Source organism: Cibotium barometz, chromosome 46 (genome assembly GCF_041138505.1).
Source record: "Cibotium barometz isolate CiBa-2024 chromosome 46, ASM4113850v1, whole genome shotgun sequence".
NCBI classification, from domain to species: Eukaryota; Viridiplantae; Streptophyta; class Polypodiopsida; order Cyatheales; family Cibotiaceae; genus Cibotium; species Cibotium barometz.
This window is the reverse complement of record NC_141091.1, coordinates 25656605-25682430: the sequence shown is the minus strand read 5'-3', so window position 1 is coordinate 25682430 and position 25826 is coordinate 25656605. Positions and strand designations below refer to the sequence as shown.

Genomic DNA, 25826 nt, shown 5'->3' with positions numbered 1-25826 from the left:
TTGAAGCCAAATACCTGCTGCTCGGACAAACTTTATTTCCAGAGCCCAAAGAATGGGCAAAACAAACAACCCCATTTTACAAAAGTTAAAGCTAATGGCAGGTGCAAGTACAAGGGGGTTAGACAAGAATTTACATGAGCATAGCTCATCGACCATGACCATTAAGATCATTGTGATCCTGTGCATGTCACATGCGTATATCCAACTTCATGCACAATTATCTGGGAATTGAGCAACAAATATAGCCTAGCCCAAAGACCCACATAAGGTCAATCCTCAGTTGGTATATAAGGAATGAAACAGTGCAATGTCTGCAGTTACATCTGCTGAAGAGGGAATTACTTGTCTTCTGCAGCACAGCCTCCCAGCCTGGCACTCGCCACAGTTAGTTCCTTTCTTCAGACCGCCACAGGTTGCCAGCAAGAATGATCATGGTCATGACAGCAGCCTTGGTTGATAGACAGGTTGCAGCACACCTCCAAGAGGATGGACATCCCCTGGCTCCTCTTTAGGTCTCAATCCCAAGCCTTGCCCAAAATATTCCCCTCCTTCGAGTGGCCTCAGCCCGCCAATATTTGAGCCCATCATACTGAATGCAGGCTGTGATCCCTCTGTGCCTCCTTGACCTCTGCTCTGTTCAGAAATCAAAGCCCTCTGCATTGAGCCTCCGTTGCCCGATTCCATATCTGGAACCATTTTGTACCCATCCTCAAACTTCCCAAATAATTGTTCCTGAAGAGAAGTTGCAGGTGTGTTGGCCCCCAAAACACCTGGTCCAGATAAAGCTGTCCCTCCAGGAAGTGGAGCGGAAGCCGCCACAGGTCCACTTGTCTCATGGCTACTGTTCCTGGCTGCAGGCACATCATGATTGTGCTTCCCTTCATATGTTGTTATCACTGCTTTGGAATCAGTGGATGACCTCTCCACATGCTTCCTCACTGTGCAACCCACATTCGTACATTTGTAATAGCTTCTGCAAGTTACAAAATCAAACTTGTAAGAATCTCTCTCTCTCTCTCTCTCTCTCTCTCTCTCTCTCTCTCTCAGACCACACGGCACAATGTCAAGACCCCAGATCTCTCTAAGATGCAAACCTGCAGAACAGCCATGAAACACAGGAAAACACAGCAAACCCTAACCCTAGAGAGCAAAGAAGAAACAGGTCTCGGGTGCAGGCACACTCGCCACCCAACCATGCTGATCATGACTCGATCAGCCCCACCAAGCCCAAGCTAGAGAACCTTGTGGAAACTGCCAGCTGCCTTGCAAGCCAAGCCACACCCCCTGGCGTCGCATACCACCGGGTGATCGCCTGCGCTGCTAGCTCCACGCTCTACATCTCCACTGGCTGGTGTGTGACTCTATGGCCTTCGCACTCCTTATATAGGCTCAGGGAAAAGTGCCCGCCAATAAAAGCACACAATAGCAGAAAGTGATGCTGCTAACCCATGTTCCCACGGACAGCACTCTAGCTCGTTATCTGCCTGCCTGTCCCTAGCGTGCACGTGACACACAAATACCATTGTTTCCATCCATAATGGAGGAGACCCCATGGACCCAAATAACTACCAAACCATCATGATTAACAATACCTTGGCCAAGATCTATTGGGTAGTATTTGAGGCATGGTGGAGAGATGGACAGAACAACAGGCTAGACAAACTTAAGGAGGAACTACTCTACATTATATCGTATCTTCCACCCTCAACAGGCTCGGGTAAAAACTGGTAGTGGGTTTATTGACACTTTTCAGGCTATATATTGATGAGATCTCAGGCTTCATTGACCAACTGAGAGGAACAAGCTCACAGCTAGCTGAGATGATAAATCATAATACGCATCCTCCTATATGCAAATCACTAGTCCTCATCTCGGACTCAGCCAAGGGGCTGCAGCTACACCTGAGGAATTCTGTGATGAGAGTGACCTCACGATGAATCTTGAGAAAATCAAGATCATGCTCTTTAACACCTGTGTGCTTGCCACGTGGAAATGCTTCCTACTTGCAATGGCCCTCTAGGCAATGAATGGGCAGCGTATGGCCAGATTTGGGCAGTTCTGGCAGCCCAATAGGTGCCCGGAAATGCTCAGGGCATGGACCAACAGTTGGAACACAAGTTGGGCTCAATTGGGATCATAAAAGCCCTAGCCGTCCTGAACCCAACTACCTATCACTTCCTATATAGGCAACGTCAAGGATCAGTTCAGATACAGAGATTCCCAAGCCAAGACCAAGGGCTAGAGAACTGAGATCAATGCCATCAACAACCAAGGTGTTTGGATTACCACAAAAGCTGTAAATCAACAAGTCATCTTGCATCAATAGATAGGCATGCTTCAGAACTTCCTTTGTGAAAAGAACCCTTTTTTTTTTGAGATAGGTTTTTTGTATTGCTATCCAAATATACAAAGCCCTTAGGGCAGCCAGATACATACAACTCTCCTTAGGGAGCCATATACACAAGGACCAGAATAGATTTCTGCAATCAGAAAGACCAATAGCTAGTAAACATGTTACATAGCAAACCTGCTCTGAATGGGATGAAATTTGATAAGCAAGTAGAACAAGCCCTAAAAACTCCACATATGTGTTGGCTGTAAATGGAAAGGCAACTGTACACGGAAAATCTTATCAATCATGAAAACTGAAAATACATATAAGCATGCTAGACAAAAGGAGATGACAAATCTGCACAATACACCACACTAGGGGCCAGAAGATGGGCTGAACCACACCCCCCCCCCCCCTTTATGGTTAGATTACCCAAAAGGAGTCTGCTTCCAAATACAACTTCACGGGTGCCTAGGATTCTCCACTGGCTAGCACCTGTCTCTTCTAGTACAACATGAAAGCAAAACAAAAACATATGCAAAATTTTGTTGACAATTCTAAACACAAGAAGGCAATTTCGGCGTCAAGCACATGTAGGACAACTATGGACTGCCCATAGCACTCCCGCATCAGCCCGAAACAACCCCTGTATGGCTCACAAGACAAGTCGACCAGCCATGAGGGCCTGTTTACAACAATCGACCAGCCCTCAATAGCCACAGAAGGATGCGACCAGCAACAGTACACAAGCCTGCAAGCCCCCAGTTAGAAGGAAAACTGTCCAAATGCACACGACCAGCTCTTCCTCCCTGTTTTTATGATCTGTCCAGCCTCTATTCAAGCTGGCCGGCCAGCAGTGGAGAACATGCAGAAGGGGTTGGCCAACACCTCCCATGCACCTGTTAGGTTTTTGTCGCGGTAGAAGGCTGTAAACAGCCTGTAGAAGCAGTCGACCAGCTCCCATGCACCAAAAAAAGCAGGTGCCTCACATAAAACTGGAGTCTTTCTCAAGATTAGAGCTCCTCCGCCAATATTAGCTCCAACGTGTGCTTTTTAGGTCTAGAAGGGGGCATCTACTTGTAGATGGCCCAAAAATTGTCCATATCCCATCCTTTGGCTGCCACGTGGATTAAATACGTCCAACTCAGTGTGTACAACTTATAAGTTGTCCGGCCACTTATAAGTGTGTGTGAATCTACACCCATAATTATTAGTATATGAAACCGTAAAGCTGTAAATTGAGTTTTTGAATTCCTTACAACTCTACATGCCACACATGAACAATAGAAAAATAGAAGTTGTAAGGAATTTTTTGACATTCTCCCCCGGCTTCTAAGTAGTTGACCGCAACTGAAAAGCTTCCAAGTAGGCCTTCAGAATCTCCGGAAAATCCACAAAATAATCCTCGTCCATCCATTTTGCATCCATAGCCGAATAGTTTTTAAACTTCACAAGATACCTGCGCACTAGCTTGCCACCTATATGCTTGCGCTCTTTATGAAAAACTATCTACTTAGGTTGCAATACCTCCTCAAGTTCATCCACTTCTGGTAGATCTTCCAAAAGGTTCTATAGGACTGCAGCAATCTGACATGAAAGACATTGTGTATTTTCCAATGATTGGGTAATATCAATCTATAAGCCACTTCATTTATCTTCTGCAAGATTTGGAATGGCCCGTAATAACTCTTGGAAAGCTTAGAAAACCAGGCCTTCTTTACCTGGCCGCTTACGAAGACGTGCTTTCTCAAACTCAAGTAATACCCAATCACCTTCCTTGAAAACAACCTCTCGCCTGTGTTGGTCAGCTGCCTTTTTCTGCTTAGTCTGAGATCTTTCTATGGTTGTCCGAACCTGTGCAAATGCAGTATCCAAATCCCAGATATACTTATCTGCTGCAAAGATTTCATCTTTTGTTCGTAAGATAGGTGGGAGCACCACCTTGCCATAGACTATCTCAAACGAAGCCTCGTTTGTTGAAGAATGCACCATGTTATGAAAACCCAACCAATGGCAAATACTTTTCCCAATCTAACTTCTGCTCCGATACATAACACTTGAGCAAGTCAAGCACAGCTGAATTTGCAATTTCACTTTGACCATCCATTTGGGGATGATAGGTGGATAAAAAACTCAGCTTTGTGCCCATGTTATCGAACAATGCTCTTAGTCCGAGGATCTCTATCCCCCACAATAGACTTGGGCATGCCATGATGTTTGAAAATCTGAGCCAAAAACAACTTGGCCATATGTTCTAGCTCGATTTTTTTCCTCACAGGAATAAAATGTGCTTGTTTACTAAAACAATCTATAATAGTCCATATAGCATCATTTCCATGTGCCGATTTCGGCAAATCCATATTGAAATCCATAGCAATGCTTTCCCATGGTTCCTGCGGAATGGGTAAGGACTAAAGTAAAGCAAGTATCTTGTGTCTGTCAAACTTGACTTTCTGACACACTATGCACTCTCGCACATAAGCTTCAATATCCGTATGTAGAGCTGGCCAAAAGAAATATCTTTCCAAAGCCTCTGTAGTAGCCAGAATACCACGATGACCAGCATATGGTGGAGCATGACACTCTTCCATAACCTTTTGGTGTAATTCACGCACTACACAAATACGATTCTACATCATCAGAAACCCATCTCTAATCAAATAAGATGGGACAACAATACCATTATTCAAATCAACCCAAATAAGCTAAAAATCTGTGTCCAAAGCATACATATCTCGCATCCTTGACAAATCCTGATGATAGACGGTAGTTACGGCATGCACCTGAGGCTTGCGTCACAAAGCATCTGCCACAAAATTCTTCTTGCCCGAGGTATGCGAAATCTGAAAATAGAACATCGAGAAGAAGTTTACCTACCTTAGCTGCTTTTCCGAGAGTTTAGGTTGTGTAAGAAAGTCTCGTAAACTCTAGTGATCTGTTTTTATCATAAATTCAGTCCCCAAAAGATAACGCTTCCATGTTTGAAGGGCATGAATAACGACTAACAGCTCTTTCTCATAAACCTGTAAATACAATTCCACATGTTCAAAAGCCATTGCATGTCCTTCTTGGTTCAAAACAGCCCCTAAACAATCTCCACATGCATCACACTCGACAACAAAAGGTCTATGCAAATCTCGAATAATAAGAATTGGCTTTGATATGATGGTATCCTTCAACTTCTAAAAAGCTATCTTTTCGGGATCCGACCAACAGAATGCCACTTTCTTCTTCGTTAGATCATGTAATGGCGAAGCTAAGAAAGTAAAGTGTCGAATAAATCGACGATAAAAAGAGCATAAACCAATAAAGCTCCTAACTTGATGCACATTCTGCAATTCTGGCCAATCCTTGCTGGCTTGAATCTTTGCAGAATCCATTGTACTCCATCTTTGGAGACAATATGTCCTAAATAGTTAATTTCTGACAAGAAGAATTCACTCTTCCCATTGATGAAAAGTTTATGTTTCCTTAGCTCTTCAAAAACAATGGCAAGATGCTCTTTATGCTCAGCCTCACTCTTTGAAAAAATGATAATATCATCAAAGAAAGTTCATGTGAACTTACAGTGAGATCTAAAAATTATGTCCATCATTGTATTGAAAGTGGCGGGAGCATTTGTAAGTCCAAATGGCACAACCAAATACTCATATAGTCCAAATGATGTTTGAAAAGCCGTTTTGTGCACATCTTGAGACACCACTCGAATCTAATGGTAACCACTCTTAAGATCAATGCGACTGAAACAAGTAGCTCCCTCAAGTTTATCAAGAATATCATCGATTCGAGGAATTGGAAACCTGTTCTTGATAGTAATCTTATTAAGGGCCCTATAATCAACACACATCTGTATGTCCTATCCTTTTTTTGCACAAGCAAAATTGGAGAACAATAAGGGGAAGAACTTGGCCTTATCAACCCCTTCTCAAGCAAATCATCCACTTGAGTCATGATTTCCTCCTGTTGGGCAGCACTCACCCTATAAGGAGGTCGGTTAGGAACAAAGCTCCCAGGGATTATGTCAATACAATGATCCTCTAGCCTCTATGGGGGCAACTGTCTTGGTAGTGAATCAGCAAAACAATCAGCATATTCACTTAAGAAATTAATCTTATCTTGATCTACGGGAGTTACAGCATCATGTTTAATATTATCATGTACAAAGACCAAGTAAGAACAAGTTGATTTCTTTATTGCCTTTGAAATAGATATATGGCTTACAACGGGAATGGTACTCACAATAGTACTCGCATCAATACAAACTTCCCTTCCCAAGTATCACATCACATCCCGTAAGTGGTGCCACGAGGAAGTCTTCATGATCCAAATATCCCTGTATTTGTATGCGAAGCTTCTCAATGATGGGAGTGACCTTAACTTCCTTACCCTCAAAGGCAGCATCCACATGAAAGTCCATGCCCGATTCCTTGAGCTTTAACCCAAGAGCAACAACCATCTTAATGTATATGAAGTTATCTGTTGAGGCATAATCAAAAAGAAATAAAGATGTTTGGTCCTTTAACTTGCCCCAAGCTTTGCATAAGATCCTGCTCTTTGATTCATGTGTAGAGTTACCCTGAACATCGGGTATAACATTCATACTCGGTTTGGCACCCTGCACATTTCTTGGGGATCTGATTCTACTTATGGAACGGTCTTTTGCTCTCAATGATGCTCTTGAGGGCTTTGTTACCACTACAGTTTATATTCCTGCTTCCCTTCCTCATTGTGTGGAGTCTAATGTTGCCTCTTTTTTTGTGATGCTTCTGAGGATGCCCCTCCCCTTGCTAGTTCTCCAGGTTTGTTCTTTGAGGATGGTTTTTTGGACCCAGTGGAATGTTTTGGATCTGTGGTTGCTAACCGTGCCTGGGGCACAATGGTACTTCCATAGTTTTTTGGATTTGGATCAGAATCAGGTGGGGCTTGTACTAGTCCGACGACATCTTTTTTTAGAGAGGGATGTGGAGTTCACTCACCTTGCGATGCCCACCTTAGTCGCGTGTACTTATGTACAGCATTGGGCAACTCATGGTACGGACTTTGAGCAGATGGACCCCATCTTTTCTACAGAGTCTTTACATCTTGCGATGCTCCATTGTTGCATTGTGACAGTCAGAGTGCCATCCAGTTGGCAAAGAACCCTGTCTTTCATGCAAAGACGAAGCATGTGGATGTGAAGTATCACTTCATCAGAGAGGTGATAGAGAACAAGCAAATTCAGCTTGTTAAGATTCATACGGATGACAACCCGACTGAACTGTTGACAAAGAGTTTGCCTCCAGAGCGGTTTGCTCATTGCAGACACTTGATGGGCATTGGATGAGGCCAGTTTCAGCCTTGATATGGCCTTGAATATTATCATGTACATGCTGATTTTTTCTTTTCCTTTACTTAAGGGCACTTTGCCTTTAAGTGGGAGGTTGTTGGGGTAAAGGCACTATGCCCACCCTTGTAGTGTGTACAAGCCCATAAGTTATAGTATATAGTACACTTAGTACTTTTAATGTACTAAGTGCACTATGTGTACTAGTGCAAATATACATGTGTGATAGGGGAGTCACACACTCATATCTTGAGTTGACTTATCCCCACATGTCTCTCTCTCTCTCTCTCCCTTCTTCTTATTTGTGTTTGTCTCCCACATGAAACCCAAACCCTAATTCTCCCTTCAGAGACTTTGATTCTATGACCCTCTGTACATCAGGATCTCTTTACAAAGCACGGAGCTCTTCAAGCTCATTCATCAAGGCATCAATATCCTGCTGATCCTCAGCCCTGACAGATAACGGTGGATCGTTACCCACCAAAGCCCCAACATGATCCCTGGCTCTATCTTCTTCCCGCATGTGGCGAATACAGGTGATAAGAGTCCTCCATAGAATGATCAGACTGGCTGGCCATAATGTATCTTTCAGCTTTTCAGAAAGAAAAGAATTTTCCGTGCCCCGGAATCGCTCTCTACCAATTTCCCAAGTATGATACCGAATAGACTGCAAGGGTGTAACAGTGCCCCTATACAGACAGGAGGGCCACGAAGTCTTTCCACACGCTCACTGTCGCTTAAACCAAAGGTAACCTCTTTCGAGGCGCGATAATAAGACGAGGGCTACCCCAGAATCCCAACCTTCTCTCACGGATAATGAATCCTTACAGCCATATCCAGCATCATATTAGGCACAACTGTGTAGAAAGCCAAGCTCTGATACCAATGTAAACGGAAGGGGCAACTGAACATGGAAAATCTAATCAATCATGAAATCTAAAAATACACATATGCATGCCAGATAAAACAAGATGACATGCCAGATAAAACAAGATGACAAAGCTGAACAGTACACCACACTAGGGGCCAAAAGATGGGCTGACCCCCCCCCCTCCCCCCCCTTATGGTTAGATTACCAAAAAAGAGTCTGCTTCCAATACAATTTTGCGGGTGCCCGGGGTTCACCACTGGCTGCACCTATTTCTTCCAATACAATATGAAAACAAGAAAAACATCACAATATCTGAATTTGCTGACAATTTCAGCACAAGTGAGCATTCCCGGCATCAAGCACATGCAGGACAACTATGGACACACCATAGCACTCCCACATCAGCCCGAGACAACTCAACATCATCATCTTTCTCCTGTCAGGCCCATAGAGCAAGTCGACCAGCCCTCGAAGGCTGTTTTCAGCAGTCGACCAGCCCTCAGTAGCCACAGAAGAAAGCGACCAGCAGTTGTGCACAAGCCTGCAAACCTCCGGTCGGAAGGAAAACTGTCTAGAAGCCCACGACCAGCTCTTCCTCCCTGTTTTTAACCTCTGTCCAGCCTCTATTCAAGCTGTAAATTAGCCGACCAGCAATGGAGAACATGCAAAAGGAGTCGGCCAGCTTCTCCCATGCATCCGATGAACTTCAATCGCGATGGATGGCTGTAGAAACTTGCCAACCAGCTGAAAACCAGCCGACCAGCCCTCGTGCACTCCAGAAAAGCATGCGCCCCCCCTCCAATCTGGAGTTTTGTCAATAATAGAGGCTTCCCCGCTAAAAATAGCCCACACGTGCTTTTCTGGTCCAGAAAGGGGCGCCTACATGAAGGGAGTCCAAATAATGTCCAGTGCCCGGACTTTGGTCGCCACGTGTCTTAAATAAGTCCTGCTCAATGTGTACTCACTTATAAGTTGTCCGGTCACTTATAAGTGAGTGTGAACCTGCACCCATAATTATTAACATGTGAACTCATAAAGCTGTAAATTGAGTTTTTGGGAATACTTACCACCTGCAAAACAAATGTAGACCACTTGTCAATCCCAAACAGGTGTGCACATACACGTCCATAGGGTGCCTAGGCATCCCTGGCCCCATGGACAACACAGGCAGAAATCTCAGGCATTGTCCAAGCAAACAAGACAAGTTATCCAAAGATAAAATCAAAGTCATGCACACACGAGTGCAATTACATTGAAAGAAACACCCATCTGCTCAGTTGTATCCAATAAAATGTCCAGGGCTCATGATCCTTCCGGAACCTTCCCAGAACATAAATACACAAGATCTCCAAGATAGCTAGTCCCAGAGACTTTCATCATGTCAGGCTCCATGGCCATACATGTACACCATGTCAAGCCCCACAAGCCACACATGTACTATCATGTCAGGCTACACCAGCCATACATGTACTGTCATGTCAGGCCCCACAAGCCACACATGTACTATCATGTCAGGCTACACCAGCCATACATGTACTATCATGTCAGGCTCCATATGCCACACAGACACACCATGTAAGGCTACACCAGCCATACATGTATGTCATGTCAGGCTCCACATGCCACACATGAACAGTAGAAAAATAGAAGCTGTAAGGAATTTTGTGACATGTTTGGTTGCTTTTGTAGCTAAGTTGCTGATGAGATTGCTTGTGGAGCTTTCCTGGTACCTGTTTCTACAGTCTTTCATCTTTGATCGAGGACGGCGACTTTGGCTTCTTGGAGTTCACTCAGCATTCGGTGCTGAGAGGGGGTGTTAGACATCATCTCCTTGTTGCTGACTTCCTGTGTGGTGTCCTATTTTTAGCCTTTAGGACTGACCATGTTAGCTCGAGGGGCTGTTCACCCCTCACATATTTTTTCCCTATTTTATTCCCATTTTTATGGTGTCTTGGATATTTATCCTAGTCTTGGACATTTATCCCAGTCGTGTGGATGCTAGTCGGCTGCCTACTTTTGGGCATATATATAGTTGGCTTGCCTCCCTCATTCTTCACTGCTTGCTTAGCATTTTTGCTGCAATCCCTCACATACAAGGTTTTCTCCCCTCTTGCTCGGTACATGTATTCCTTTGGATGATGATATTGAGAGTAGGTTCTCACTTGTGTTTCATTTCCATCTCTCTCTCTCTCTCTCACTCACTCTCTCTCTCCTGTGTTTCCACTTTCCTTTCTTCTGCTGCACATTCTATCAAACCCCTCATCATCCCCTCGAGCTGCATGTCGATGTACATCATCTCCTCGGGCTGCATGCCCCTCATATCTGTTGCATGGGTTGCAAGCTGAAACCGGCCTTCAGAAACTTGACGGACGGTGAGCACACTTAATCACACTTAAAACTCTTTATGAACTAGAATAATAAACTTGGAGGAAGAAGAAAAAGAATAAGTGGAGCTAGAGTGCTCCTGCACAAAAGACCAATTGGCCCCAAAGCGTGGCGCCCCCGCAGGTATTTATTTCTCACTCGAGGTCGGCGTAGCCCTTGTACAATTCCCGAGAAGATGCCTCCTTGCTTTACGTGGAGGAGATCTTCTCAAACTTTCACCCAGTTTGTGTTGTGGGATACAAGAGCCTTGGCCCCCTATTTATACAAGTTTAGGGGTGAAAAGCCCCCTTAGAGAAAAATCTATTACAAGTGCTTTTCCCAAAAAGAAAGAACTCTTTCGAATAGCTTTTCCTCTCTTTTTTTTTAAATTTAAAAAAAATACACGTGGCACTAGCGTTTTCAAAAACCCACGTTGCTTTTAGTGCGTTTCTCTTCCACTTTTTTTTTCTACTCGGCGCGTTTGTGTTTTGCTGCCCGACGCCCATCACTTCGCTTCTCTCTTGCGTTTGTTGCCTGTCGCCTTCGCATCTCTCTTTCTCTCTTGAGTGCGCTTGTGCCTGCCATGTCAGCTGCCTACGTGGCAGCGCCTGCAGCCTGTGTATGTAGTCAGCCACCGTGAAGTGCCTGTCATCGCCATTAGCTGTCTGCCACCTATGCTACAATGTGCCACGTGGCCAGCCACACGTCATTTGCAGTTCACCTGTGAAGCCAGTCCTACTACACATCAACTGCCACGTGGCTGTGCCACGTGTCAACTGCCTGTACTTGTTGTACTTGCAGGGCTAACCCACAAGTAGCCTTGAGAGAAGGACTGCTACACCTACAGCAAGGTAAGAGAAAAAACACATGCACATGAACATGCACACATGCACACTAAACATGTATCTGCATCCATACACGTGTACAAACTTACACATGCATATACAGGATTGAACATGATTAGTGAATGCTATACAGGTTTAAACATAATCACAATGCTTAAGAGAAAGAGGTAAAATACTCAGTCCTGTAACATACCCCCCTCTTAAAACAAAGCAATCGTCCTCGATTGTTCATTCAAAGGATCTGCCAACTGAAACAGAACCTAAGAGAGCAACAAGAAAGCTATGTCCTGCCAACTGAAACAGAACATCAAAATAACATAAATCAAGAGCATCCACCTCGTGAATAGTCATGTCCCCGTGGATGCTTTACCTGCTCCGCTCATGGCTATCCCACAGGACCCACGATCAGCAGTACATCATGAACATGAGTAAACACTGATGCTTATCAAATGGAAGTCTAGAATAGGCATTCCCATTCTCTCAAAAGATTTGTATATCCATGAATCCAACCAAGTGACTAGTACACATATATCATAGAAATCCCATAGGCAGATATACTGTCAGTTCAGTATCTCGCGTGTGCTGATAAGAACACCAAGCGACTTCCAGATCTCATCCAAGTGAACTCTGTGACAAGGGAGCGGAGTCACCCCCCCCTCTTGAGTAACAAGTAGTACTGTGGAATCCACAACTGAACCTGTTGAAGCACTTTCTAAGGTAGGCTCCAAACCAAAAGCCTCGAGGTAAAGTTGTAGTATCCTCGGTGAATCTGCTAAGTCACCCTCCTCCATCCACTTCGAATCCATAGGTGAATAGTTCACAAACTTCACCAAATATCGACGTGAAACTTTTCCTCTGACTTTTCTTTCTTTATGTGCCAAAATCTGTTCCGGTGAATCTCATCTAGTTCTTCGACTTCTGGTTGTGTCTCATCAACCTGATCTGTAGGCACCTCACCTCTGAAAGGTTTAAGAAGACTCACATGGAATGCATTATGAATCCTCCAATGATCCGGTAGCTGAAGACGATAAGAAACATCACTCATCTTCTCAATCACCTGAAAAGGCCCATAGTACCGCATACTCAATTTAGGATATAAGTGCTGTTTACCCTTCATTTCCCTGAGTCTAGCCTTCTCAAATCTCAAAAGCACCCAATCACCCAAATAAAAAACCAATGATCGATGGTGAAGGTTTGCTGCTTTCCTCTGTTTCTCTTGAGTTCTTTGAAGAGCCACCTTGACCTTCTTGTAAGCCTTATCCATATTCTCCACAAAACGATTTGCCTCGAAGATCTTATCATTTGTATGTAGGATCGGAGGTACTTTCTTCCCGCCTTCCACAATCTTGAAAGGTGCCTTACCTGTCGAAGTGTGAATGGTGTTGTTGCAAGCAAACTCAACCAAAGGAAGATACCTTTCCCACTGCTCTTTATGATCGGAAACATAACACTCTAGAAGATCCAATACAACTGAGTTGGCAATTTCCGATTGCCCATCTGTTTGTGGATGAAAAGACGATGAGAACTTCAACGAAGTCTTCATGTTATCGAACAATGCTCTCCAAATAAACTCGTCATTTGAGGATCTCGGTCACTGACAATAGATGTGGGCATCCCATGGTACTTGAAGATATTTGTCAAAAATATCCTCACCATTTGCTCTGCATTAATCTTCTTCCTGACTGGAATGAAATGAGCGTGCTTGCTGAAACGATCCACGATAGACCAGATGCCATCATTCCCATTTATTGTCCTAATAAGATCAAAGATAAAATCCATAGCAATACTCTCCCACAGTCTATCTCGGATAGGCAAAGGATGAAGTAACCCAGGTGTCTTTTGACGGTCATACTTCACCTTCTGACAAATGATACAATCACGAACAAAAACATCAACATCCCTGCGCATAGTAGGCCAATAAAAGAATGCCTCCAAAGCTTTTACCATAGCCTCAATACCACGATAGCCTGCATAAGGCGGAGCATGGCATTCTGTCAAAACCTTCTGTTTGAGATGTGACACAAACGATCAAAAATCCGCTCAAAATATGCGTCATGAGCATACTGTTCTCGCACATCATCAAGTTCATGATGAAAGATAATAGAGACGGCGGCCACATGTGGTTTCCTAGACAAGGCATCCGCAACCACATTCTTTTTGCCATCCACATGAACAATTTGAAAGTGAAACATGGACAAAAAGTTTGCCCATCTCATATGCTTCTCTGAGAGCTTCGTTTGAGTAAGAAAGTATCGAAGAGTCTGATGATTACTCTGAACAATGAAATCAGTCCCAAGAAGGTAATGCTTCCAAGTAGAAAGAGCATGAATAATTGCAAGAAGCTCCTTCTCATACACTTGTAGATTCCTTTCTGCTGGTGACAAAGTTCTACTCTCATAAGCAATAACATGTCCATCCTGCATAAGAATAGCTCCAATGCTATTCCCGCATGCATCACACTGTACCACAAAAGGTTTATGTAGATCTGGTAAAACCAAAACTAGACCAATAATTAGCTTTTCCTTATGCTTGTTGAAAGCTTCCACTTCCTTCTCTGTCCATCGAAATTTTATATCCTTTTTGGTGAAGTGATGTAAAGGTGAAGCAATTTTTGCAAAGAATCGGATAAACCTCCTGTAATATGAACAAAGTCCTAAGAAACTTCTCGCAGCATGTATAGTCTACAAATCCGGCCAATTCTTTATTGCTTCAATTTTCGCTCGATCCATCCTGACGCCATCTTTAGACACTATGTGCCCAAGACAATGAATCTCCTACATGAAAAATTCACTCTTCTTTCCATTGACAACCAACCTATGCTTTCTGAGCTCCTCAAAACACTTTGGTCAAATGCTCCCGATGCTCCTTTTCTGAATGAGAAAACACAATCATATCATCAAAGAAAGTGCCCACAAAAGCACGATGGGGTCGAAAAATCCGATACATCATCCTGTTAAAAGTCGCTGGAGCATTTGTAAGACCAAAAGGCATGATCAAAAACTCATAAAGTCCAAAAATTGCCCTGAAAGCTGTCTTGTGCACATCTTCTAGCCTGATGCGAATTTGATGATATCCACTCTTAAGATCAATGCGACTGAAGTAAGCTGCTCCCTGTAACCGATCCAAAATATCATCAATTCGTGGTATAGGGAATCTGTTCTTGATGGTAATCTTATTCAGTGCCCTGTAATCAATGCACATCCGCCAAGAACCATCTTTCTTTCGTACCAAAAGCACTGATGAACAATAAGACGAAGAGCTCGGCTAAATCAACCCTTTGTCCAACAGATCACGCACTTGACTCATAATCTCTTCTTGTTGGGCTGCACTCACCCTATAGGGTGACTTATTCGGTGGTGAACTTCCAAGAATCAAATCAATCCCATGATCCTCAGGCCTAGCAGGAGGCAACTCCCCTGGCAAAGCCTCTGAAAAACAATCTTGAAAACTTTTTAGAAAATCCATTCTTTCCTTGTCCAACTCAGACAAGTTGGAATCTGTGGCATCCTGATTCTCTTTAACAAACACTAAGTAAACAGAAAGGTGTTTCTTTATTAAACGAGAAATGGCTGAGGCCAATACAACAGGAATAGATTCCCCTTTAAGCTTTACATCAAGAGTGTGTTCCTTATTCTTGTGAGTGAGAGAAATTTTCCTATTGAAAGTATCTACTACCGCTTTAACTTTATGGCACCAAGGCATACCCAACAAAACATCACAACCCTCCAAAGGCATAATGTAGAAATCATCCTCTCTGTCCGTGTAGGTCTGCACACTGAGACGACGCAGTTTCCCAATGATCGGTGTAACCTCAACCAAATGTCCAGGACAAGCCAAAGTAGCCTCATGCAACACACCCATCTCCTCTGGTTTGATGCCCAACTTTGCCGCAAGCTCAGGGGTGTTGAAGTTTGCACGAGCCCCAAGATCGAAAAAGATCAAAACTTCTTGATCTCGAAGTCTTCCCCATGCTCTGCACAACTCTGAAGATGCATCCCCTTGCTTCAACCCTATCAAGTCAGGTACTAGTCCAGCAAACGGTTTCTGTTTCTTTGCTTTAGGCTCTTCCTATGAGTCATTTGCGTTTTTTAGTGCTCCTTCGGACACCTATAGTACAGACGTCCCTCTTCTCCACAAGAGAAACATTTGTTGGCAGCTATAAGTTCTTTCTTTTCTTCATTTGTTCTCTGCGGTAAGGGCTGAAATTTCCTCTTCTGGATTGCCCTTTTTCTCGTGGTTCAATGTCTTTGTTGTCCTTTGACTCCTTTGCCTCTTTAAATGCCTTCTTTGAGAAGAGACGTTGATCCTTAAATCCTGACATCTGACCAGTAAGCATGGCATATCCAATTTGAGCATTTTCTATCATCTGAGTCATATTCATGACCTTTGTTTTAATGCAGTATCACGAAGCTCCTTGGGTAACCCACAACAATATGTCTCTACTTGCTCAACCAGTGACACGGGCCTAAAGGATGTGACCGGTAGCAAAGCATCCCAAAATTTCTTGTTATTCTTCCAGATTGCTACAATCTCTGGAATCTAATCGATGCCAAGCTGTCATAACATCCACCTCAAAAGTCGGTGTCAACCATAAAGAAGAGAAGATTTGCTTGAACTTCACCCAAGTGCTAGGTACTATTCCCTGATGAAGAAGTGTCGACCACCATTGAAGAGCATTTCCATTTAGAAAAGAAGCTGCCTTCCGTACCTTAGATGCCTTTGTGAAGTTACCGCCAAAAAATGCCGCATCAAATTGTTGAATGAAGGCGAGAGCCTTCAAATGATCCTTTGCACCACTAAAAGTATCAAACTTTACTGCAACACCACCCTCTTTATAAACTTTTGGCTTCTCGCCCTGAACAAGATTATCATATGGATATGGTTTGAGAAAAGAATTGCCCACAGCATTAGATCCCATGCCCATCATACCACCTCCCATTCCAGGCATGCCAAAAGCACTTCCGCCACCACCACCATAAGTTCCATACATACCTCCTGGCATACCTCCATGCATACCTGGTTGCATACCATAGCTCCTAGTCATGCCCATGTTGGGTACACCCGTCATGGAATGAAAGACAGAGCCTCCGCCAAAGTAACCACGATGAGAAGAATTAAAAGGGTTTCCATGGGTAGGTGGGGGAAAAGAAGAAGAAGAATCCGGGTATGGCTGAAAATTTGGGTAGATGGGAGCCGAATGTTGAGGCTTAGGTTTCTTCTCAGACCCTTCCTTCTGTGGTTTAGAATCAACTTTGAAGTTTTGTGGAAAACGTGAATCCTTCGCAAGTTCCATTAATCCTTCCATCAAGCTCTGCATCTTTGCTTCATAGGTGGCATCATCATCTTTAAATTCTGGTATATCAAGAGGTAATTCTTGCTCGCTTTCCTCATCTTCTTCAAAGTAGTCATCCTCTTCAAAAGATAAATCCTTCATCTCCGCCCTAGTTCCAGCCATAGAATTAAATGTGTCGACCACAGGCTCGCCCCGAGGTTTGTCAATTCCCATCTGTTGGACAATTGCATCAAAAGTGACCACATCAGCCTTGACAAGAGACTTTGATTCAATGACACTCTGAACATTAGGATCTCTTTGCAAAGCACAGAGCTCTTCAAGCTCATTCATCAAGACATCAATATCCTGCAGATCTTAGTCCTAGCAAACAACGATGGATCGTTATCTACCAAAGCCCCAACATGATCCTTGTCTCTATCCTCTTCCCGCATTCAGCGAGTTCATGTGATAGAGTCCTCCACAGAATGATCTGACTGGCTGGCCATAATGTATCTACCAGATTTTCAGAAAGAAAAGAATTTATGCGCCCCATAATCGCTCTCTACCAGTTTCCCCAGTATAATACCGAATAGACTGCAAGGGTGTAACAGTCATAGTTGTAATGAAACGCGTTTCGGTGACTCAGTTGGGTGCCCACTGTAACAGGGTCACCCAGATTCTTTAGTTTTAGCTTGTAAACATGTTTTAATGTGTAAATGATGCATGTTTAATATTGTTTTGCAGGGAAGGCAACATATTTTTAACATATTATAAACCTGTATATAAATTTTGAGGCCTGTACCCCCTCTTTTTGTATGAAACGTTTTTGAAACTTCTGGAAAATGAATGAAACGTTTATGAAACACGTTTCATGAAACGCTTGGCAACTATGGTAACAGTGCCCCTACACAAACAGGAGGGCCACAAAGTCTTTCCACACGCTCACTGCCACTTAAACCAGAAGTAACCTCTTTCGAGGTGCGACAATAAGACGAGGGCTACTTCAGAATCCTAACCTTCTCTCACGGATAATGACTCCTTACAGCCATATCCAACATCATATTAGGCACGACTGTGTAGAAAGCCAAGCTCTGATACCAATGTAAACAGAAAGGCAACTGCACATAGGAAATCTTATCAATCATAAAAACTGAAAATACATATAAGCATGCCCGACAAAAGGAGATGACAAATCTGCACAATACACCACACTAGGGGCCAGAAGATGGGCTGAACCCCCCCCCCCTCTTTATGGTTAGATTACCAAAACGAAGTCTGCTTCCAAATACAACTTCATGGGTGCCCAGGGATTCTCCACACCTGTCTCTTCCAGTACAATATGAAAGCAAAACAAAAACATATGCAAAATTTTGTTGACAATTCTCAACACAAAAAGGCACTTCCAACATCAAGCACATGCAGGACAACTATGGACTGCCCATAGCACTCCCGCATAAGCCCGGAACAACCCTGTATCTTCACCTTCCTCCTGTATGGCTCACAGGACAAGTCAACCAGCCATGAGGGGCTATTTACAACAGTCGACCAGCCCTCAGTAGCCACAGAGGATGCGACCAGCAGCAATACATAAGCCTGCAAGTCCCCGGTCAGAAGGAAAACTGTCCAGATGCACATGACCAGCTCTTCCTCCCTGTTTTTGTGATCTGTCCAACATCTGTTCAAGCTGTAAATCAGCCGGCCACAAGTGGAGAACATGCAAAAGGGGTCAACCAACACCTCCCATGCACCTGTTATGTTTTTGTTGCAGTAAAAGGTTGTAAACAGCCTATAAAAGCAGTCGACCAGCTCCCATGCACCAGAAAAAGCAGGCGCCTCCCATAAAACTGGAGTTTTTCTCAAGATCAGAGCTCCTCCGCCAATATTAGCTCCCACGTGTGCTTTTTAGGTCTAGAAGGGGGCGCCTACTTTAAGACGGCCCAAAAATTGTCCATAGCGCATCCTTTGGCCGCCACGTGGATTAAATAAGTCCAGCTCAGTGTGTACAACTTATAAGTTGTCCGGCCACTTATAAGTGTGTGAACCTGCACCCATAATTATTAGTATAGAAAACCATAATTGAGTTTTTGGGAACACTTACCACTTGCAAAACACATGTAGACCACTTGTCAATCCCAAACAGGTGTGCACATACACGTCCACAAGGTGCCAGGGGTCCCCGGCCAATAGTTGAGGGAAACGGATACGGATACGGAAACAAAAATTTTGAGGAGAGCCGAAACGGAAATGGAAATGCCATGTCAGCAAGGAGGGCTAAAGGAGGGGAGGGGTTGAAAGTTCATGATTGTTTGTATGCACATGTGATCCCATTATGACATGAATTTTATGGTTTATAAGAATAAAAGGGGAATAAAAGGGATATCAATTGTTGTAGTGTGACATTTTCTTACTAGTTCATGTTGTTTTGGGTGGAAAGATCTCCGAAACGTGTGGTGTTGTAAGAAACAGCAAGCAGAAATGTTTCGAACAGCCGTTTTGGGGTTACCGAAACGCATTTCAATCCCCTACCTACCCCGAAACGCGTTTCGGCCCTCAAAAATGGTCGTTTTGGGCGTTTCCGGTAACTATGCCCCGGCCCCATGGACAACGCTAACAGAAATCTCAAGCATTGTCCAGGCAAACAAGACAAGTCATCCAAAGGTAAAATCAAAGTCATGCATACACATGAGTGCAGCTAGACGGGAAGAAACATCCATCTGCTCAATTGTATCCGATAAAATGTCCACCGCTCATGATTCTTCCGGAATCTTCCTAGAACATAAATATAATAGATCTCCAGGATAGCTAGTCCGAGGAAATTACATCATGTCAGACTCCATGAGCCATACATGTACACCATGTCAAGCCACACATGTACTATCATGTCAAGCTACATCAGCAATACATGTACTGTCATGTCAGGCTCCATATGCCACATAGGCACACCATGTCAGGCTACACTAGCCATACATGCATGTCATGTCAGGCTCCACATGCCACACAGGAACAGTAGAAAAATAGAAGCTGTAAGGAATTTTGTGACATTAGCACATCAAAATACCCCCAAGAGTGTCTCTGTCCGCTAAGCCACGACTAGATGGGGGGGTTCCCTAACATGGGGAATGGCTTAGTCAGGACAGTTAGGACACTGTTTTGATGGGCATTGTGCATGTTGTGAGCAATCGTCCACGGAGAGTTTGTGCGCAAGTCCCGCACAAGTCAGACGTAACTAACTTGCAAGCTGTAAATGTTGGGCGTTTAGTAGACATTTTGTCGGGTGCCTAGACCACCCGGTTAGAGTCAGTGTCTTCTTAGAAGTCAGGTGAGAGTGAGATTTGGAAGGCCAAGAGGGGCAATTGGCAGCCAGGTTAGGTACCCAAAAAAAGGGGGCATGGCTGGCCAGCCCATATGGGCTAGGCACCATGGAAAAAGGGTTAGTTTGGCATTTTAATGATTATTTGTGTCCTCTTTTCCTGGTCGTCCAGCCCTACAGGGCAGGTCAGATTGGTCCATACCCTATATAGGGGTCCCTTGGCACATTAGCAAGAATCTCAGATTGGACAAGGATTGCCAAGCCTTGCACGATAACATCTCTCAGCCCCGTGTGCTATCTAGAGGAGCAAAATGCAAGCACAAGGCAAGCGACCAGGTCAAGATCAGTCGCCAGCCTTCTCTCTGCAGTGAGAGAGGAAAATACAAGGCTACAGGTGTCTACAGGCGACCAGCAGCAAGGTGGTCTGCGGATACACAGTCGGGCAGCATCTCAAGCCATAAACACAAGCATCAAGGGGGTTAAACTCTGAGTAAAACCATCATCAGCAGCCCAAAGTAGGTGCAGCTTCATGCATGAAGAGATGTCACCGTAGCAAACAAATCTTTATAGATAAACCATCAAACTCAATTTCTATCATTGTCACCATAGTAGACAAATCTTCATAGATAAACCATCAAACTAAGTTTCTGTCACTTCTGTGGAGATGAAGGGAAGACTCAACCATGATATAGGCTAGCACTACAAAAAACACACCCACACACACACACACACACACACACACACACACACACGATAGCTGGTTGGCCAATTGCACTGCTTTGATATATGCATTTATTTATTTATTGTTTTATTTTTATTTTTATTTTTGTAGAGCTATGTGATCTCACACATTCAAAGACTAGAGTCCAGATACGAAGTCCAGACATTGTTACGTTTGCGATGCTTCTATTATGCAGCATGCCTTAGCATTTGCCATGGATCTTGGTCGATGGACCATACTTCATGTTTCAATGGTGTTTTACTTTAAATTCAGTGTTTTTGTAGCACTTTCGAACCTATTTACAAGTTGGTATGCACAATAATTGCATTTTTTGTATTTACCAGGCAAAAAATAGGCATTTTTAACCCCTTCATTGTATGAAATGTTTCCGAAAAGTAAAAAACATATGAAACGTTTTTGAAACCTGTTTCATATGAGGTGTTTCTGAAACACCTGGCAACACTGGCAGGTAGAGACATGGCTGGAAGGTGAGTTTGAAAAGAGGGGAGGGAGGGCTCTGTTCCTCCCATGGCTGGCTGTTTTGGCAGGAAGAGGTTTGTGGGTTGGGGGGGTGGGGGGGTGTCATCCCATGGCTGGCTGTTTTGAAAGGAAGAGTTTCAGGCTCCAAGTGTACAAAAATGCTACTCTGTTCTTGAAGGCATTCCAAACTGCCTCTAAGTAGGTGAACGATATCTCTCCAAATGGCACCATCTCCACTAAGGAGGGGGCAATCTGAATCCAACGTTAAATACTCTGGAAGTTATTGAACTTCTAATTGAGAAAGTGAATGTAGACAGCAAGAAGATGAAAGAACATACTTGCACAATCACAACACAATACCAGCATTACGTCCTAGCGCCCAGGGATGCTTTGCCAAGTATTTTCTTTACTGATATGTGAGCGTGAAAGTACAAGGGTTGGAAAAGCTGAAAACTTTGTAAATCGATTGCCTCACAAATACCAACCCAGAAACTGAGAAATTCCACTGATGTTCTCCTCCGACTGCTGCTGATCTGATAGGCTCTAAAGATGCTCCTATTTGATGCAGGTTTCACATTGGTTCTGGACACCTACATGCTTTTCTCCACTGCTGGTTTGATGAACGAGGGCAAAATGCGCATTTTATAAATGCTGAATAATTCTTAAGGACAAACTGATAGCATTCAGCCAGCCATTAATTTTCCAATTTTTTACCTATAAAAAGACCCTAAGATTCATTTTTAGGGCTCTATCCCTTGGCAACCATATAGTAGGGTGAAGTCACTTTACTTGCATATCTTCATTTCATTGATATTCCTATTTCATAACCCAATCACAGGCAATGGAAGAGAAAAGTAAAGGTACTCATTAAAAAAATGAAGGGAAAAGTTCAAACCGAGGATGGGGATTCCCCTTGACCACTTTCTGGCCATACTTCCTCCATCTATAACCATCATCAAGAATGTCCACCTCACTTGTTGTCTGTACGACGACTCGAGGCTCTCGAATGGTTCTGAGTGGGGGGTTTGCAATTGCTTCCTTAGCCTTCTCCATTTTCCTGAACCCAAGTTGATAATAAGAAGGTCAACACTTGAAAAGAAACAACATGAAGAAAAGAAGGTTGAGGACTCTTGAGCAAAAACATCACTACCTGCGCTTTGAGTCTGACTCATCATCACCACCATCCTCGGCTTCATCATCACTAATTGAGCCCAAAGATGGTTCAGGGGTTCCCGATAAACCACCACAAAAGGGGACCAACTGACCCCTTGCCGTAGGCTCTGCTGAACCCCTATCGCTATCAGCCTTAACTATCCCAAAAGGAGCACTAGATCTCTCCAACGCCAATGCGTGTGAAGCCTCTCTTCCCAATCCATCTGAACCATGTGTATTGCTCATTGACATCCTGCGAGTAGCTTGAGGCTTTGGATGATTATGCTCTCCTTTATACACAATTTCAGTAATTTGTCCATCGTATGAACGCTCAACTTTTTTCTTTACTGAACAATTAGGGTGTGTACACTTGTAGTAGCTGCGAGGGTATTCACTACCTTTAACCTGCTTCTGCCCATACTTCCTCCAGTTGTAGCCGTCTTCAGAAGGCCTTTCAACCAAGTGTGGTAAAGGATGTGCTGGAGCCAATCCTTGAGATGATAGGGCCTTCTCTGAAGACTCCATTGATGGCTCTGCTGCTGGTTCAAGGAGGCCTACTGATTGTGATGCAAGCTTGGGACCATTCGACGTGGGGATCGATGCCGCCGATGTGGATTCAAAAACAGGAGATGTGCCGGCCCCTGATGATCCAGATGATAGTTGTGACTGTGCTTGTGCCTGTACCTGTGCCAAGGCCTGCTGATGAGAAAGCCCAAAAGGACCCTGAGAAAAAAACTATCACTGGCCGTGTTAAAATTTAAATAAAGAAAGATCATTCATCTTGAGACAAACTTCTACACTAATGAAAAGTGCCAAAAATATAGTCATACCATGCTAGCAAGAGGAGAACTTGGCAACTGTGGGTGGGGTTTGAAAACAAAAGTAGAACTGCCATCTTGTCCAAAGCTCTTCTCCTTGTAGCTGTTAGATGTAGGACCGCCTAGTAACCCAGCCTCCTGAAGAAAAGGGGGAAAAAAGAATGTGCCTGTGGTTGGGGACGGTTCTGCCTGCAAGCCAACAACAAACCATCACACTTTGAGATGACCAAAAAGGAGCTGAATGATGGTAAGACACAATACCATAAATGCAGCTGAAATGATGCTAAAGCAAGTGCATGTACTAAAAAACAGCTCACCTGGCCTGTGGAGAGAAGAATGGGCGAGTCTAGAAGTGTAGTGGGGCTAAACCCCGGCGGGATGGTGAAATATGGTGAACGAGATATGGGGAGCCTGGGGGGCATCATGGACTTAAATCTAGCTGAATTTGATCGATGTGGCAGTCCTCCATCAGCACCATTGTTTCCTGTTGCAGATGAAATGCTGGATGGGGTTATCAACCCATCTCCCATGAGGTGGGTGGCTGTGGGGGAGGCCATGGCTCCAGCCAGGAGCTGAGAGAAGGACTTGTAGTCTCCTGCATAAGGGTCCTGGTCTGCAAAAAGGCTAGAAACAAAGGTCATGGGGCTGGGGGTGGCTGCATCAGAGCCTTTAAGGAAAGCTTCAGCAGGGTTTCTTGGAGGTAGGGTTAGAGTTGGGCGGGCCGAAGCAAGCTTCGATGGAACTGCCACCACCCTACCTTCCTCTAATTCCTCTGTGCTACTTGCAGTGGTTTCCATTCTGTCAAATTTGCCCCTAAACTAGCAACAAAAACACTGCCAAGTTGTCTGCAAGGATTTACCTGAACTGCTGGTAAATTGTCCACAGGTCACCTGAACTTTGCTGTGGCTAGGCTGGAAGTGATCGCCAACTTTGCAGAAAACACCAGCTAGATTGTCTGCAAAAATCGCATGGACTAGCACAGATTCTTATGTAACCGGAGCGGCGATGATAGAGCCGTGCAAAATACGGCACCGAGCTAAATAAACCCTCTCTCTAGCTGTGAGAAAAAATCGATCTTTACGCCGTGATTGATCGCACTGCTCTCTTTCTTGCTCGAAAAAATCATTGCATCGCCATCGCCAAACCTTTTGCTCCGCCCTCACAGAAATCACCCAAACAGTGGTGTTAAAGCGCCCACATACTGCCCAGAAACTGTGCTAAATCGCCCACCAGATACTGCAAAATTGCCCAGAAACACTGCTTGAACGACCACAAGCTTCTCTCAAGTCGCCCACATCAAATCGCGCACACATAGTGCAAACTTGAAAGCTTGTGCCCAACAGTCAAAACCCACCTGATGGGTGCGAATTCAAAGTCAGAGCGCGGGTTTAGGGTAACCTGAAAGGTTTGACGCAGTTGGCCTTGCGGTGATACAAAAACTGCAACAACGGATAAGCGGTACTGTGTCAGTTGTGTATGTGGGTTCTGGTTTCACCTGTGTGTGTGTGTGTGTGTGTGTGTGTGAGAGAGAGAGAGAGAGAGAGAGAGAGATGGGCTTTAGGGTTCCTAAGTGCCTTTTACTGTTTTATTGTCGTTTCTCTATTATCCTCTTCTCAGCTCCCCTTTCGCTTTGAAGCCCATCGTATCTGATGCGGTAGTATATACGTGCATATACCAAAGCACAGTAAAGAAGGAAAGAGGAGAGAGGAGTGGGTGGGTGTGTTGGGTGGGGATGGATGTGTGTTTTTGGCGGGGGGGGGGGGGGGGCGCGGAGAGAGAAATTTGGGTGAGAATGGGACTCAAAAACCAAAGAAGATGAATGAGAGCAGTTGATGCATGCCAACACAAGGACCCACCCCTCCTCCTCACCCCCCTCTCTCACGCAAAAAGATGGAGAAAAGCAGCACTCCTTCCCAACATGGACTTTAGGTGAAAAAGTTGGATTCATGAACATCTTCAACAAAGAAGTGAGTTGTGTTTTTTTTTCTTGCCATTCAGCTCACATGGCCCCCGCATCAATCAGGGAAGTCAAGACTCAAGAGAAAAAAAATCTTAGACTTGCACTGCTCGAAAAAAAAAACATATTTTTAACCTATCAAAATAAGGATAACTCTTAAATCTATCTAATATCTCTACAATATGCCATTTTTATAACTAAAATATATGAAAAATCATTCCTTAAAATAAGGGCCACTAAAAATCTTAGCTGGTTTTTCTTGATTCTGGCTGGTACAAATACGCTAGAATGTGATTTTTTTCGAGCACTGGACAAATGCACAACTTGAGACTTGTGAGAAAAGGGGTAACATATTTAATTCTCTTTCATACGTAGGGCTTT

At 44.0% G+C, this 25826-nt stretch overlaps 1 protein-coding gene across 1 annotated transcript; it reads right to left on the bottom strand.

Moving 5' to 3' along the window:
• On the bottom strand, nucleotides 1–25282 carry LOC147612060 (putative WRKY transcription factor 3). Its single transcript, XM_086783900.1, has 5 exons — nucleotides 23806–25282; nucleotides 23501–23677; nucleotides 22669–23393; nucleotides 22414–22575; nucleotides 1–973 (listed from the first exon to the last, which is right to left on the bottom strand). The coding sequence occupies exons 1-5, from the start codon at nucleotides 24283–24285 to the stop codon at nucleotides 436–438; spliced, it is 2082 nt and encodes a 693-aa protein (XP_086640026.1). The 5' UTR covers nucleotides 24286–25282; the 3' UTR covers nucleotides 1–435.
• Between the last annotated feature and the right edge of the window lie 544 nt (nucleotides 25283–25826).

Coding starts and splice junctions, on each gene's coding strand:
- LOC147612060 (XM_086783900.1), bottom strand. CDS start 24,285: ATGGAAACCACTGCAAGTAGCACAGAGGAATTAGAGGAAGGTAGGGTG. Junction 23,678..23,805: donor TTCTTCTCTCCACAGGCCAG/GTGAGCTGTTTT, acceptor GTTGGCTTGCAG/GCAGAACCGTCCCCAACCAC. Junction 23,394..23,500: donor GTTCTCCTCTTGCTAGCATG/GTATGACTATAT, acceptor TTTTTTTCTCAG/GGTCCTTTTGGGCTTTCTCA.